Source organism: Psilocybe cubensis, chromosome 3 (genome assembly GCF_017499595.1).
Source record: "Psilocybe cubensis strain MGC-MH-2018 chromosome 3, whole genome shotgun sequence".
NCBI lineage: Eukaryota > Fungi > Basidiomycota > Agaricomycetes > Agaricales > Agrocybaceae > Psilocybe > Psilocybe cubensis.
This window is the reverse complement of record NC_063001.1, coordinates 710,957-727,377: the sequence shown is the minus strand read 5'-3', so window position 1 is coordinate 727,377 and position 16,421 is coordinate 710,957. Positions and strand designations below refer to the sequence as shown.

Sequence of the window (16,421 nt, the reverse complement as noted above, 5' to 3'; positions counted from 1 at the left end):
GAGTGAAATCGTTACCACCTGCAACCCCTTGACTTTTCCTTGACTTGACCTCCGAGAACCGAGTCCATGCCGATTTGTTCCTTGGTAGACTTCTTCTCGGCCTGTGGCATTTGTTTCTCAGCTTTTGGGACTGCGGCTTTCGGGTATTATCAGGCATTACGCATTACTTCATTATCCCCTTCTTGATTCTCTCTGGATTTTATCGCGTAGACAACACAAGTTCTGATGCCAATAAGGCATTTGAGAGGCTGAAGATTTACAGGTTGCTTTACAGGGTAAATGTGAGTAGGACATGTGACAGAAATAGACGTGAGTGGAGTACAAGTACAACAGGTATCAGGCGTGACTGAATGAAATTCCCAAGTTCCAACAATTTCGCTTCTTCATCTTCATCTTCGTATCATACATCCATCAGTACTCCGCCAGTGGTATAACTTTGCCTATAAGAGCAGCCAAATCCTTCTTAGCCACATAAAACCACACGATTACAATAAAGAAACATACCGATATCGGAAAACGGCGACTTCTTCTTTCGCCCCAAAAGTGCGACCTCTCCACTATCAAAGAACGAGTATCCAGCTGCAATGAACCCTCATCAGGCCAAACTGATTCGAAAACGAAACATCAATGATAAAACTCACGAAGGGCAACTTCTTCCTCATCAGATGACCCCGGATCGGACGTGGCACCATGGATAGGCCTACCCGTCTTCGAATCACGCAAAATTCCTAGATGGTCGACGAACGGCGCAGGACGCTGATTGGCTGACCTATGCAGCTGAATGAGCTGCCGCTGGATCTCGAGGAGGTATCCCTGCAGTGTATCCAAGAACCGACGAGTCTGAAGATGTTTCGATGAAGCGCAACTGCAAGATTGATCAATCAGGGGTTCGCTTTCCAAAAATTGAGGTTAACAAGAAGCATACATGGAAATGCCATCCTCTTTGATGATGTACCCGATTCCATAACCTTCAGCAGCTACAGGTCCGAATCCGAACAACCTTAGGGCAGGGTTACCGCAATTTGATGTTGACAGGATGCTCGTCCCGAGGAGTGCCCATCCGTGATCGGTAAAAATGGCGGGCATCTTGTCGATCTTGTACGAAGGGGGCGGAGATGGCGAGGAAGGAACAATACCATTAGGTTCTGATTCCGTCTTGTTCTGCAGTTGTCGTTGAATGAGGCAGTAAATCGCATATAGGTGTCTGAATTCAGAGAAACAAAGGACGTTGGTTTCCAAAGAGACAAAGTTAAGGTAATGTTGAACTTACCTGTCCTGGCCCAATCCTTGACTGCATGCTTTAGTCAGTTTGACATGGGTATCACACGCCTTGCGAAGCGCAGCCACTTTTTGAGATGGCGAAGCTTCAGAATAGAATGTCTGAAATGATAAAAACATTTCAAGCACCATTCAACGGGCAGGAAAGAAAGTTATTCACCTTCGTAAAGTGTACACTCTCCGGTTGGACGGAGCGGATGGCTTCCGTACGACCATGCAAGAAAGCTTTGGTCATCGCGGGCTCGTAGACACATTCCGTTCGGCCTTGATGCAAAAGGTATATCAACACCCAAAGCGTTGAAAACAAAATATTCACCTACCATACAGCCCAAAATACGCCGCCTGGAAGGCCATTTGGACAAAGGCATCGGGACTCAACCCATGACTAGTGATAAAGTTCTTCCCGTATCCCTTGAATTCGAGGGCCTGGCAATCGTTCTGGCAAATCAGATCGCTGATCCGAGTCTCTGCATATCGCACACCGGCACGCAGCTCAGGTGTCAAGTTCCATTCAAGCTTCTTGGGCGTCGTGTCAATCTTCTCGGTGTGAATAGGAGATTCTAGAGGCAACTAGACATAAGTTTCATGGCGAATTTATTTTTACGAAGACACTTACTCTGACCACCACGAGGGGGTTTATATGCTCTTGCTCGCGGGGAAAGTGGAGCGTGGAAGAGTGTCGGAGCGGATGGGTTGATGGATCTGGCCAGAAGCATAAGTCCTTCGGTGAATATGTCAGCAGCAAATCTGAAAACGGCGATAGGGTTAGAACACGGGCAATTCGAACAAGGTCAGGAATGACTAACCGCAAAACAGTGTGTCCATCGACTCCTGTATGTTCGAAGTTGATTCCAGCTGCCCCATCAGCACATACGATGATTTGAAGCTTGCGGATTATACGGTTAGCGTCACATTACGTGGATATTCATCGAAAAGAACTCACTTTATCGTACCAGCGATTAGTGCAAGTTCCTACTTGTTCTCCTTCTTGGAGATTGTATGTTCCGCACAAGAAGTTACTGCAAAGATCAGCCAGAGATTCCGGGGCAGCATCGTCAAGGCAAACAACAAAGAGTGCGTTGTCTACGATATCAAGACATGATTTGTTGTTCTTGTCCTTTGCAAGCATGCCGCGTAGGCCAGACCACACTTTCCGATTTTCTGTTGATAGGACTCCAATAGCACCTCTAGCTACCTGTTTGCGTCATAATTGGATGAGAAAAAGAAGCCTGTAAAAGGAACCAATAGTCACCTTCGATTTATCTGTTTTATCAGCGTCGGACACAATTGCCTGCAAATTGCGCAACACTTCCCGTTCCGTCAAGACTGGTAGATTATCTTCGTCGAGAACATCGAACCAATCTTGGATATAGACTATTAGCCGTGACTCTTCCTTTTGTTATTTATAACAAAAAACATACAGAATTGGCCTCTTCGAAGAACGACAATATGTCTAGATTCCGAATGAACTTCCATCCTGCATCCTCGCTATAATAAGAACATTGTAAGCCACAACACTCATGGTGATGAAAGAGGACGTGGGCGTACATCTGTGGGTATTCTGGAGGTTCCAAAAAGGCGAGAATATTGGTCCATATCGAGAGGGATGCCGCGGACGTTGTCTGGTTCAAGAATGCCTGCCCGCAGGTCATGGATGAAACCGAGAGAAGAAACAATGAGAGATGCGGCTCGAGGAAGCTGGGTACCGCGATCCGGTGTTGGGTCATTCCTAATGTATTTATCAGTACCAATAAACGTATTGTATATCAAGGAAACGGTTCTTACTCGAGAACGAAGAAAGGGTTTAAGGCAAGTACAACGGGATCGCTGTGCGAGAGGTATGATTCGTACCTGAATCATTCCACGAGTCAACACCAATACAAGCACGTCACAAGCAACTTCATCTACCAGAATTCCTCGATGTAACTAGATGCGAGATCAGTGTCATCCCCTACTCAGATCTACGGACAACTCACCTCGCCTTGTCTTTGGCGTATTCCTGCAACATAGCATGCAGCTTGGGGCCATCTGTTTCCAGGAATTCCTTGACCGCTGCTTTAGTGATTTCGTGCTCCTTCTCATCCTGCAAGCCCTCAAGTGCACGGAGGTACCGACTACAAGTGTCTTCGAGGGCGGGTATCGGTAGCTTGGGTAGCTTGTCTTGATATGCCAGCGTCCGATTCGATGGTTTCCTGTCAGAGAATTCAGTAGAGGAAGCCATCGGGGAAGATGATGAGACGCCGGGAATGCGTAAGAGTTAAAAGAGGCGGACCCACACGTCTTGCGATGCCATGACGGAGCTCCTCTAAGGTGATTGATAGCGGAAATGCGGGGAAGTGGGGTTCGGGGGATATAATCAATTTGCAATCAACGCCTATTTTATACGCTCCTTGTCGCTCTTGTACGGCGGATTCGGACTGCGATTGCGCAGGATTGCGCATGACAATGTCATTTCTGCGGCTAAGATTAAACCTCTTCTGTATACCTTGCCACATCAGAAAAGAATAGAAAAGGATGCATGCGCCGAATGAACATTGAATATCCGTTCAGTTTTGGAACCCCTCCGAAATCGGCGTCGTCATTGTTCCCGGCACCGGATCCAAATACGCTTTACGCGGCCTTGGCCAATCTTAGGTATTCTCCCAATTCTCCTATTCGTTAAGCAGAGCAAGATGCACAATCCACGACAAGAACGGTCAAGAAAAGAGTGAGGAGGCGAACAGAACATGAAATTGCGGGGATTGTGCGTTCCATCACGGTCATCATGCCGATTCATGCGACCCCGGACGGGTTCCGACGCGGATATGGCCCACAACATCCGATGGCTCAACGATGTAGACGATGATGCCGCCTCCCGAGCATCCGGTCTGGGGGTCTGGGCTTGTCTTGTACGTTGTGGGTCCGGATGTATCTGTCCAACCAGTTTGAAAATTGAAAAAAAATTGATGATATGGTAAGCCTTGAGCAAGGCTTGAAGGAACGGAGATTAAATGGCGTTTAGGAACAACACTTTCATGGGGTATACCATTTTTAATAAAACTACAGATATACAACGGGGTATGCGATACACGTAGGCGAAAATTTAGCATAGAGAGCAGAGATAAAAAAGTAACGAACGTGTTCAACTACCATCACCTACAAAAAATCTGAAAAAGAATGTCTAGAAGTTCTCGTGAACCTTCAGTGTGAAACATGTTCTTTCCCGCAGGAATTTTCTACGTGAAGCCTAAGATTTATGTGATTACCTGGACATTTACAGGTTGGCAAGTATCCAGGGTGTAGTGTGGGTGACCTGTGACAGGAGAGAAGACAAGATCCACACGTGCGTTAGCACTCGTATTGGTGCAAAGAGAAAACGCATTGGCTTGTCCATTAAAGGCCAGAATCGGTGGGCTGCCGACGGGGGCCGTAGGATCGGTCTAAACGGAAAAAAGGAAGAATTGTCAGAAATTAAAATTTAAAACGATTAATAGTTCTGAGATTTTGCCGATCGATCGTAGAAAGAGAAGGAATGTACTTACCATGGTGCAGTATGCCTGAGAGCCTGCGAATGCAGGTACAGAAGCAACAAAGTTAGGAGATTCACCGTCATTTGTAAAAGTAGATGTCATTTGCTGAGTTGAAACAACTACTGAATGCGGGCTGATAATCGAGTTCGAGAGGCTGATGGACGGCCATTCCGAGCAGCACGTCGTGCATGCCTACGTGATAAATTTTTTCAAGACTAAACAGAAACGATAGGGAGAAGAGAAACGCACAGAAAGAACGGTCCACACAACATTCTTCACAATTTCCACAGCCACAACCTTGAGAGGAACGCTAGATGGCCCAGTAATGGGAGGGTTCTTGAACTGCGCCCTCAACGTAAAATTCGCCAAGTTTGTGTCCAAACAAACTTGCGGACCAGGCGGCTTCCCAGTCGGCGAGAACTCATACACCGCCACGCGATTCGCATTCCCGCAGTATTCAGCATGATTCACCTGGCAGATTTGGCGGCAATCTGCGTCTCCGACCCGTTGTGTTGGTGCATGGACTGTGTTGTCGCACCCTGTGTAAAATAAGGCAAAAAGCGTAAGGAATGAGGAACCAACGATGTGTGTGTGTCATGTAAACGTCTTAGAAGAAAAAGGGGAAAAAACGTACAGCATTCGTGTCCATTTTCAACACCCGCAAATGTGAATCCGCCTTGTGCCAAACATGCAGCAGCGCAAGATTCAGGAGTCGTACCAAGTGGGATGTTCGCGCCTGTTCCCAGAGTTCTTGCCTGAGGAGAATCCCTAGAATTACAATAAGTATAAAAATGAATCCAATGCGAGGCAACTCGCAGATGAAAAGGACTAACGTGAAACATCCTTGGTACGTCCATAGACCCGTTCCAGTTGTAATGTTCTGAACGATAACAGGAGGGGGCCTGTTGCTTTGGAAGATGTTTAGACGGATAGGTCCACCACAAAGTTCGCTAGCATTCCCGCTGCATGCCATGTTACAATCTGTCGCTGGTTCTGCCGTACTTGGAATTTGAATCGTCGAATCGCAATCTAGGTGTCGTCGAATTAGTACACGAAGTTTGAGCTATTCTTGATAGACAACGGCTTACAGCATTCCTGAAGCACGTCAAATAGCAAAGATTCAATAACCTCCTAAGGAAAATAAAGTATATGCATACCCCTACGAAGAGTCAGCACATGCATTTTACACGTCACTGGAACGAGATACGTACGTCCGAATTCAACTCCCGCGAACAAAAACCCGCCAGAGTCACAGAAACTGATACAAGTCTCAATAGTCATAGGGTCTTGAACCAATGAAGTAGCAGCCAAAGTACGCGATGTCGAGATGTCACTAAAAATACAATGAATAAAATGAGTCTATGGGTTGGGGAGGAAATTAAGGAGTTCTCATCGACCTAAAGCACCCCACAGACGTCCAATTCACAGGTAACACTGCTGGAATAGCTGGAATAGTTTGGGCGGCCACGCGCTAGGAAACAGAGATGGATAAGCAGAGAGCGACGCGTCGAACAAGACGCGTCTCACAGAACTCAACAACGCCCCACCGCCACCCAATAACAACGCGAAAGAAAAAGGCATCTTGCCAGTTCGGGGGGCACCAAGACTCAAAATGAAAAACCAAAGGGAAAGAAAGAACGACACGTTCGGCGAACGCGTAGAACCATCGAGCCGACGGTGGCTCTTTATACACCCATACAGCTCAGCCCACGCATGCGGCCACGAATAGCTTCATGTTGATTGATCCTACACGATACACCCGCCAAAACCTGGCACCAGGCACAGATCAAACAACGAGATGAAAAGAACACCCTTCGAGACCCCAGGAACAACCGTAGAGAAGGCAGGAAAAAAACGCGGGACGGCGGACATCCAACCTCCCATGCTTGTCATGTTTGAAGGACGCGCACGGATTCTGCGGGTGTTCGAGCTCGTTCCGAATTGCAATCAGTCTATTCTTTGCCTTTCAGCCAGCCAGGCGTGGTTTAGGAGGTCCAGAGCTGATTGGTGGGACAGATGAAGCCATCAATGATGATGATCGCTGGCTTGTTGACAGCATTCCCTATGTGCGGTCGCAGGGTACCGTTGAAGTTTGACGGAAGTACCACTCCGTGGAATGTTAAATCGCCTCTTACTCCAACGTCGTTACAATCAACTCTGAAAATGAAACAGCACCCTCGCTATGAGCAGCTGTTGGAAAGATAATAAAGTATCTGTCACTCGCACATCCTCGCCATGTGGAAGTGTTTTCCTGATAGCTGGTTCAAGATGATCATCGTTCGAAGGCACCGAAGTTATTTGGGCCTTTTGCTAATTTTGGACACACTGTCGACGTGGCGCAGTGCATGTACAGGGTGCGTTGAATATACCTACCCAAGTTTCAACAGAAGTTAGCCACCGTTTCGAGGAAGGAGGGATGAAGATAACAAAGATAACACACCCGAAGTTCTGTCGTGTTTTCAACACCATATCAGATGTTCTCGAAAATCAGAATCATCAAGACCTTTACTGCCGATCCGTAAAATTTGATTGAAAGGATTGGAAGGGTTCCGAACACGTAGGATTTCCGTGTGAATCGATGCCGGACATGAGTATCTTAGGTCCATATATGCACAAAATTCATTGTTGTAGTGATAGCCGTGTGCATTTTCTAACATTTTCGGAGGTATGCCATCGTTGAGTAGATGTGGGTAATCAAGTCGTGTTTCGTCAGTGGTGGGAAAGCAATCAGAGGAGTGACATGACAGAGATTCTATCAGCGCAGATGGGCACGGAAATGAGTAAAAAACGTACATAAAGGTGCCGTGGACATGTCAGAGGGTATATGACCCTGTGTAGCATTGAGAACGGTGAGTGGGTCTTGTTTCTATTACGATGATGCTTTGCATAGGCAATGTTCTTAGTATAAACAGCCGTCTATTGTTTCTGAATCTTCTCCGCTGTTTGGTGACAGGTAGTAGTATTGGGGGTCGTCTCCGCAGCTGAGCCAGCAAGACGGCATACCTCGATAAATCTCAAACACGAACCCATAAAAAGAAAGAAAACCGATTTTGTGATACCTAGAATGCATGTACATCTATAGATATGGGACCTATAATCAATGTTGATTAGTCAAATCATGATCTTGGATGAATAGTTTAGCTATAACTGACCAGCCGCGAGCATACACATAGGGCCGTCCTGCAACTACTTTGAAGTGAATCATCTAACGCAACAGTATCCCGTCACAAAATATGGCCATACACACACTTCATGAAAGGCCTGAGGAAGCGCACTTTCAAGATTGACAGTTATTCAATTGACTATGAGAGCCACGAGAACAACTTGAATCGAGCGCCTCGTCGGAAGATCGGTTACTTTATCGACATGAATGAAACTACGACGCTTGAGAGTCAGAAATATGTCCACTGCATAGTAAGTCCCGTAGAGAGTGATGTGAGATTTGACCGACTCGTTGTTTTTCAAGGTTGCTGCTGCTCAGAGAGTCCTAAGCCCATGAGCATTGAAATATTGATGAGTGTATCACCTTTGGAGACTGAGCAGGGTCGGAACTTGTTGTACTTTATTTACTATGCAAGGCGTCGGAGCTCGTCGGAGAGCAAAGTTACGGCGCGCGCCGACGGCCGTCAACAACATTTTCGGCATCGATGCACACGACGGCAGCGTCCGCCGCTGCATGCTCAGGTTGCATGCAAGTTTCTTGGTACCACCGTACCATTAGTGTTGTCCTACTCAAAATCATTCTTAGCGAATAAAATGGTAAATTCCTCAAATTTTGTTGCAAACGTATCAACAACTTTTGCATGAGTCATGCCCCTTACTCTGCCATCTGGAGGAATATGAAGATGTCGACGGAATTTAAGCGCCCAATACGCCTTCTCATGTTTTGTATTCTTGGTTTTGCTTCCTTTGCAAGGCGGTGCAGACCTTCCCGGACACGGTCTTGATCGCTCGAATTTCACGGGAATGTCTCTTTGAGGATGTACACCCACTCACCTTTCAGGTTATTCTTAGAAATGTAAAACATCTTCCTTGTTCTGCATATATCTATTAACACTGCGGGCGCCGACCGCTGTAAGTTAAACATACAGCAGAAAACTTACATGTCTTATGTAAGTTTCGCTGTAAGTTCAGCATACAGTACACGTGTATGAAAAACAAACACTCGACAAAGACATATTGTGTTTGGTGGCTGCATGCTGACCAAACACAATTGCTGTTAGTGGACTGTAAATAAAATAAACACCTAAATTACACAAATTGTGTTTGTCCGGTGTTAGTAAAACATACACATTTTCTGTAAATGACACAAACAGCACTTGCTGTAAGTAAAATTTACACACAAAGAACACTATTTGTGTATGTCAGACTTACACCATTAAATGAATTGAAAAACTTGTGTAAGTATAATATACACAAATTGTTTTCTTTGTGTGTAATTTTTACTTACAGTAAGTGCTGTTTTGGTCATTTACAGAAAATGTGTATGTTTTACTAACACCGGACAAACACAATTTGTGTAATTTAGGTGTTTATTCTATTTACAGGCTACTTACAGCAATTGTGTTTGGTCGGCATACAGCCACCAAACACAATACGTCTTTGTTAAATTTTTGTTTTCCCGACACATATGCTGTAAGTTGAACATACACCTAAACTTACATAAGACATGTAAGTTTAGTGCTGTATGTTTAACTTACAGCAGTCGGCGCCTGCAGTGCACTGCGGGCGCTGACTGCTGTAAGTTAAACATACAGCAGTAAACTTACATGTCTTATGTAAGTTTAGGTGTATGTTCAACTTACAGCGCATGTGTCAGGAAAACAAACATTTGACAAAGACATATTGTGTTTGGTGGCTATATGCCAACCAAACACAATTACTGTAAGTAGCCTGTAAATAGAATAAACACCTAAATTACACAAATTGTGTTTGTCCGGTGTTAGTAAAACATACACATTTTCTGTAAGTAATACAAACAGCACTTACTGTAAGTAGAAATTACACACAAAGAAAACAATTTGTGTATGTTATACTTACACAAGTTTTTCAATTCATTTAATGGTGTAAGTCTGACATACACAAATAGTGTTCTTTGTATGTAAATTTTACTTACAGCAAGTGCTGTTTGTGTCATTTACAGAAAATGTGTATGTTTTACTAACACCGGACAAACACAATTTGTGTAATTTAGGTGTTTATTTTATTTACAGTCTACTTACAGCAATTGTGTTTGGTCGGCATACAGCCACCAAACACAATATGTCTTTGTCGAGTGTTTGTTTTTTATACACGTGTGCTGTATGTTGAACTTACAGCGAAACTTACATAAGACATGTAAGTTTTCTGCTGTATGTTTAACTTACAGCGGTCGGCGCCCGCAGTGATTATAATTACCAGACACATCGTCAACCGTGTTTCTTTGCATTTGCCGATTACGAACTTATCGCGCTCACACGAGCGCCAATCATCCTCGGGAAGTTCTATGAATAGTGTCTACATATCTAGTACTAGTACTACGTAGTAGAAGTCGTTATCTGAAATAGAAATTTTGTATTACAGATGAAATAGCATGAAACAATTGATTTCATGAACTAAGGTCTTGGGCAACAAGACGCCGTTTACCAGCCACTGGTGGCAGCCACCATCCTTGCGTCATTGAAAGGTGTCTAAAATTAGCTTCATCTCCGTGACGCCCAACGGGCCGCAGCCGTCTTGCTTCACAATGACAATTTCTCAGAAATGGTTGACAATTCTGGACACCTGTACTGGACCTACCCACAATGGTAGGAGTTAATATGTAATCACTCGGGACAGGTGTGTTTTATAGAAGTGATCAGTAGCACATACCTCTGAAGGAGACAAGTTGGTGCAAAACAGCAAAACTCGGGACACCATCGAAAATCTACAACTACAATTCAAAAGCGATCGCTGCCACAGTGCCAGACATTATATACCTATAGGGGTGTAGATTATCTCTTTCAAACATGTTGGTGTATTAATCTCATCTCGGCAATCATGAGTGCCACTAGTACGTAAATTTGACGGCTGTGAAGTGTCATCGGCGGATGCAAGGCAGCATCACCATCCGTAGCTGATAAAACCAGGACCGTAAGCTTGAGCCTGTCGCCTGCACTCCCCCTCGTGTCCAGAGCTCCCACTACCCATGAAGCCGCTGTGCGTTCACTGCTGGTCAATCGAATATACACCTCCAATCTCATAAAGGACATTATGTACAGGAAAAGCACAATTGTGGACGGTGTATTCAATTTGCTGAACAAGTTACCGAAGAGATGGCATCTGAAAGAGCTGCTTTTTGTCTCTACTTCGCTGTTGACTATGATTGGGTTTTCTGCGCTACTCACCTTGGCGCCTATATCAACACAGACCACGGCGGCAGCAACATTTCGGAGCGACGTTCTAAACGGAAAGCAAGATGGGGTATAATCTTTGCTTGGTTGCATTCAGGAAATAACTATTTTTCTGACGTCCAATTCGCATTGTATCTAGATCTTCTTTCTGGGGCATATTTATCAGATCGATATCCCTGGCCGAACCTTCGAAGTCCAGTGGATTGTCGGTGCTTGTGGGCGCTTCCTACTTACATCAGCGGAGACGTATGATGCAAACAGAGCTCAATGTGGAGCGCCAAATGTCCCTCTGAACATATACATCGACAAGTATGTGACTACAGTTTTACCCCCGAGGTCGTACTTACACCATATTAGCAACTTGGTGAATACATACAATCCGGACGACCTTTATGATTTTAACGAAAGCACGAACAAAACAATTGGGTAGAATTCTATATCCTCTTACATTCCAGTGCGGTGCTAATGTTCCTGGTATGCTACTGAAGCGTTGTACACTTCCTAAAGACGCATTCCATCGACATTGCAACTGCACAACTAGGCTCCAAACGCGTGTATGATCAGCTTTTCTGGTATCCGTTCGACTTCTACCACAGCGGCTCTGATTTCTTCGTCATCAACGCCAACGACAACTCTTCCTTACCCGTCATCAAAGCGGTGTTCGCCGACCCAGTCAATAACTTTGCGCCTCAGTCCACGGAGACGCGGACAAAGGCGCTGGTGAACGGAACACTAATCGAGTCGCGCAACACGGTTGTGAACCTGAGTAGGACATTGAATGCGAAGATGTATACCATCTTACTGTTTATTGTAAATTGGGGGTTGACGCTGCTGGTGGCGCATATCACAACGCTGGTCATTTGCGGACAAAAACTGGGAGAAGGAATTGTGGTCTTGCCTTTGACCATGATACTTACGATGCCGACCATCCGAGGACTCTTTGTTGAAAACCCTCCCTTCGGTAAGTGGTTTTTGGCTCAGACTCAAAGAATTCTCAAGCCAACCTGCATACCCAAATTTCAGGGATACTACTGGGTAAGATTTCTGTATTGCACCTTTCTAGTCGAATCATTGATTTTGTGAATTCATGTAGACAGCGTGGGCATCGTTCTACAAATGATTGTAGTTTCTCTATGCAGCGTTCTTATTTTGATTCCGATTGTTTCCAAAGAACCAGCGCCAACCTACATCTCTCTGCCGACGAAGGAACATGATTGAAAATGCCAGTCTTCCAGTTGGTAGATTTGCTTACGACTTTATTTATGAACTCATTAATATTATCTTGATCGTCCCCATGCCATATATACTTACCTTTTCAACACCAGTCCTACCAACCGGATATAGGCCTTTCACCAAATTTGACACTAGTATAATTTATTATTTGACGATTGTACGTGGCATGGTTCAACATGACTTTACAAGTGGGTGGATTGCCTGAGAAAGGTAGAAGGTTGAAGTAAACACTCCGGTACTGACGTACTGCGCCAGTAAATACTGAACGACGCACAAGAAACGACTGTATTACAGCCTCAACAATATCTTTCCATTATTTTTGGCGGACATGGAACGTAAGAAATACTTCGGAAAATCAGACCTCAGAAACCTGTTCTAAATCAGGAAGATAGTTTCTAAAATAACTTCTTCCAAACCTCCAATTTGGACCGCCTTGCTCCGCTCAGGCGACCACGACTGACAGTCTATAGATGAGCTGTATCTTTTAAGATATAGGCACAATATCATCTAAATTGCAAAATGATGACCGTTCGTGTTGTGTAGTCTAGTTTCGACCTTTATTAAAAATGAATTCCCCACGTTCGACGCGATTGGAAACGTTGCACGCGTCTATTAGCGCGCGTCTGAATCAATTAGCGCTTCTTTTTTGATTCAAAAAGATTCTTAGACGATAGTTATAAAATCAGAGTAAGCCTACAATTTTGAGTTGGCCAGACATATCTTGGATATACGTTTCATGCAATTGTAGGTTTTTTATGAATGTGTATTTCTTGCTCACAAATTGAAGCAAATTTGAAGATAACAAGGAAGAAATCGGAGTGCATGGTTCCGTTGGACATTGCTAGAAGCAGGTTTAGCACGACCATGCGTCGCGCTTACACGTAAGACCTAATAGTAACAACCCAAATGCCGAAATAGCAGTTATTATCTTCACTGTGCTATCTTTTATCCAAATTCCTCACTGCTTTCGGCACTCTGAACCCGCAAATGAACAAGTCCATGTGGACGTTTTTTTTTGCGAGTGGAAGCAGTGGCGTGGCGCTATAGCAACTATTAGATGAGAAGAATGGAGGGTGCCTTTATTCTCTGCAATGGATTACTCTAACATACGTTATAAGCACTGAAGAATGGTCTCTCGAATCTTACTGGAATGAACTCTCATGTTAATTTTATGACGTCTCGATCTGGCCTCCCAAGCGTTTTTCAAATGCTCCTTCATTTAGAGTCAGGAACGTGGCCGGAATGACTACAAATTTCCCACGGGAAGTAACTGTTGTCAGGACGACTCATCCGACAGGTTATCTCATGCACCAACTTTCCACCCTCGATGCTACATGATCGTTTGTAGAATTTCCTTTGGATGTTCAATTTTCAAGGTCATTCGACGGAAACTGGATGAAAGATAACGAGCGTGGTTTACACCACCGAGTCTGCGGCTAGAAGAACGACAAAAAACCACTATCGTGGCGTTAACCCCATCCATCCTTGATGCGCACAAATTCACCAGCGTCCCTGTCGATATGCTCAAGCCGAGCAAAGACACGGAAAATACCCTGATATGGAGGATTTCTGGGTAGAATGGAGCCTTGCCGCTCGGAGAGCTGAGCCCGGAAACCAGTTTTTTTGCCGAGAAATCGACTCGATTGAGCCAAAAATTTCTAGGGGTCAAGATGAATCCATGATGAACGCAGGGTATCATCCATCCGCTCATTTCCTGATTAGCTTCAGGAACTGTTGGTTTATAAACTAGACTGTCAACTTTTCACTCCAACGACTTGGACAGACTCCCTTTTGTACGACTCCTTCCCTCTTCCTGTACCTACGCTTGTACTATCCCGCTCGGTTTACGCCAAACCACACACTCTCTTTCTTTAAGGCCAACCACACTCTTTTTCAACGCGGCTCAATAAGTTGAAGTCAATGTTTCGAGCTGCAACCCTTCTCACAGCGGCCTTGTGGCTAAGCGGCGCCAACGCCCATCTTGCAGCTTTCCACAAAGGAATGTACTGTTTGAATGTGCGTTGCAGTCCTCTTCTTAAGATGTTCAGAAGCGCTGAAGAATCTACATTCCAATTCAAAATTCTTTCTATAGGGTCCGCAAGCTGCGCAAGATTTGAATTCCTATGCGATTGTCTCACCTCTATACCAGCTCAACTTTAAGGATTGGTGGTGTACGTGCCTTGCCGTTGTGCTATGTTCATCTCATTAAACAACACTCTGCAGTCCATCATATCAACAACGTGTGTTTTGGTGCAATTGTTAACCTAGTATTCTCTGAAACTTGCGAAACAATCTTAGTGTGACCTATATCCTCCTGCAGACGGGGACTTCCTCGAGCTGTGAGTCCCAACACACCTGTATTTTTAATTTCCGTCGTCTAAACCCCGACTTCAGTCCTGCTGGTGGAAGCTTCACCGTCGAGATCGCCTCCAACCGCGCAAAGACCACACTGGCGTACAACGGGCGCGACACCTCAGAATGGCCAGACGGTGCGACATACCCCGAGGACTATGTGCGTGTCTTTCCCATATTCCTAGCAACTGATTAATTAACCCACTGTGCCTCACAGAATGTCCCTTCATGCATCACGTCCCCAAACAGTGAGCGGCCCTCGTTATTGCCCCTCGTTTCTTGGCGTTTTTGCTGATTCATTTTTGTGCAGTGCATGCCCAGAATCAATCTATGGCGGCCGGAACCGCATTCGCAATCTCGTACAACGTAAGTCCCCAACTCTCGTTCAAAATCATATCTAGCGCTCACTTTGCAAATACTTTCTAGTCTGACATCAAGGCAGTAACTCCCCAGAACCTTGCAGTGTTCACTGTTCGTTATAAGTGAGTGGTTTTCATTCCTTGCAAATAAATCAATGACGCTTATCAATAAAATCCCCCACAGCACACCCTGGAAGCGCGTTATCAGCTACGATGTCCCGGCCAACTTGCCCGCCTGCCCTGAAGGAGGCTGCATCTGCGCTGTAAGCCGACTTCTATTCAAACTTCACATTTTTCGTCTAACTCTTTCCACAGTGGGGATGGGTCCCGAACGGCTGCGGCCAGCCGAACATGTACCACCAGCCATTCAAGTGCAAAGTCACCGGCGCAAAGAGCACTACGCCCATTGCACCCCCACAGCCACCCGTGTGGTGCGAGGGCAACCCAGGTGCCTGCGTCAAGGGCTCGAAGCAGATGATTTACTGGAACCAGAACGAGGGCAACAACATCGCTGTCAGTGGATACGACCTTTCAGGCAGCTTCAAGTCTCCAGCATACAATGCCAAGCTGGGTTTCGCTGATGGTTGGTTTCAATGATTATTTTTTTTTATTTCGGATTGTAAGTGGCTGACCTGGCGTTTTTTTGCGATTCTTCTTTTCAGGCGCGCAGAACGATATCTTTGCTGGCGCTCCGAGTGCTCCCGCAGGCAACTCCGGTTCCAACAATTCTGGCTCCAACAACAACAACTCGGGCTCGAACAAATCCAACTCAAACAACGGCTCAGGCTCGAACAACGCAAACTCAGGTGGAAACACCGGCGCAAGCCCCGCCCCCGCCAATCTCGCCGCAGGCGCTTCTTCCTCTGCCTCTGCCTCTGCCTCCGCTTCTTCTGCATCCGCTGCTTCTGTGTCCAGCAGCAACGACAACGGCAACCCCGCCCCGTCTTGCCAGAAGCGCTCGAGCAGGCGCAGGAGACGCGCTTTGCTTCCCTCCCCGGAGGAGGGCGTGCTCGTCAAGAAATCGCCCGAGCCCGAGCCACAGGTGAAAGTAGCTGCAACCACCGCGCACAGGAGGCTTTACGCGAAGAGGCAGTGGTTCTCGCTCTGAGCGCCCCCCCTCCCCTTCCGTCGTGCCTCCCTGCATGCCATACATGTCTGTCCAAGTCTCCTCCCCCCCTTCCCTCCCTTCCCATCTAGTTCAGTAACCGATACCCGGAGTTGATTTCCACCCACATACGCACCTATTCACTTCTTGCGGGCCAACATCACACCTCGGAGGATGAGAGGGAGGAGAGCACACGCGCGTGCATGCATGCTCG

At 45.8% G+C, this 16,421-nt stretch overlaps 3 protein-coding genes across 3 annotated transcripts; 1 reads left to right on the top strand and 2 right to left on the bottom strand.

Annotated features, from left to right (window-relative positions):
- Positions 1-411: 411 nt before the first annotated feature.
- JR316_0003024 (Putative mitochondrial carnitine O-acetyltransferase) lies at positions 412-3,499 on the bottom strand (the record flags this gene model as incomplete). Its single annotated transcript, XM_047888805.1, has 15 exons — positions 412-440; positions 505-579; positions 642-865; positions 926-1,204; positions 1,271-1,380; positions 1,439-1,542; positions 1,599-1,838; positions 1,895-2,025; positions 2,085-2,164; positions 2,222-2,473; positions 2,531-2,671; positions 2,827-3,007; positions 3,064-3,129; positions 3,187-3,204; positions 3,255-3,499. 15 exons carry the CDS (start codon positions 3,497-3,499, stop codon positions 412-414), a joined length of 2,175 nt encoding a protein of 724 aa, XP_047751179.1.
- A 541-nt stretch (positions 3,500-4,040) lies between these two features.
- Positions 4,041-6,368, bottom strand: JR316_0003023 (WSC domain-containing protein; the record flags this gene model as incomplete). The annotated part of the gene is made up of 9 exons (XM_047888804.1): positions 4,041-4,189; positions 4,571-4,697; positions 4,800-4,979; positions 5,037-5,326; positions 5,422-5,555; positions 5,621-5,816; positions 5,999-6,120; positions 6,185-6,258; positions 6,315-6,368. The coding sequence occupies 9 exons, from the start codon at positions 6,366-6,368 to the stop codon at positions 4,041-4,043; spliced, it is 1,326 nt and encodes a 441-aa protein (XP_047751178.1).
- Positions 6,369-14,311: 7,943 nt separating this feature from the next.
- On the top strand, positions 14,312-16,210 carry JR316_0003022 (uncharacterized protein; the record flags this gene model as incomplete). The annotated part of the gene is made up of 9 exons (XM_047888803.1): positions 14,312-14,407; positions 14,484-14,562; positions 14,615-14,631; positions 14,690-14,730; positions 14,786-14,903; positions 15,054-15,109; positions 15,287-15,365; positions 15,418-15,685; positions 15,765-16,210. 9 exons carry the CDS (start codon positions 14,312-14,314, stop codon positions 16,208-16,210), a joined length of 1,200 nt encoding a protein of 399 aa, XP_047751177.1.
- Between the last annotated feature and the right edge of the window lie 211 nt (positions 16,211-16,421).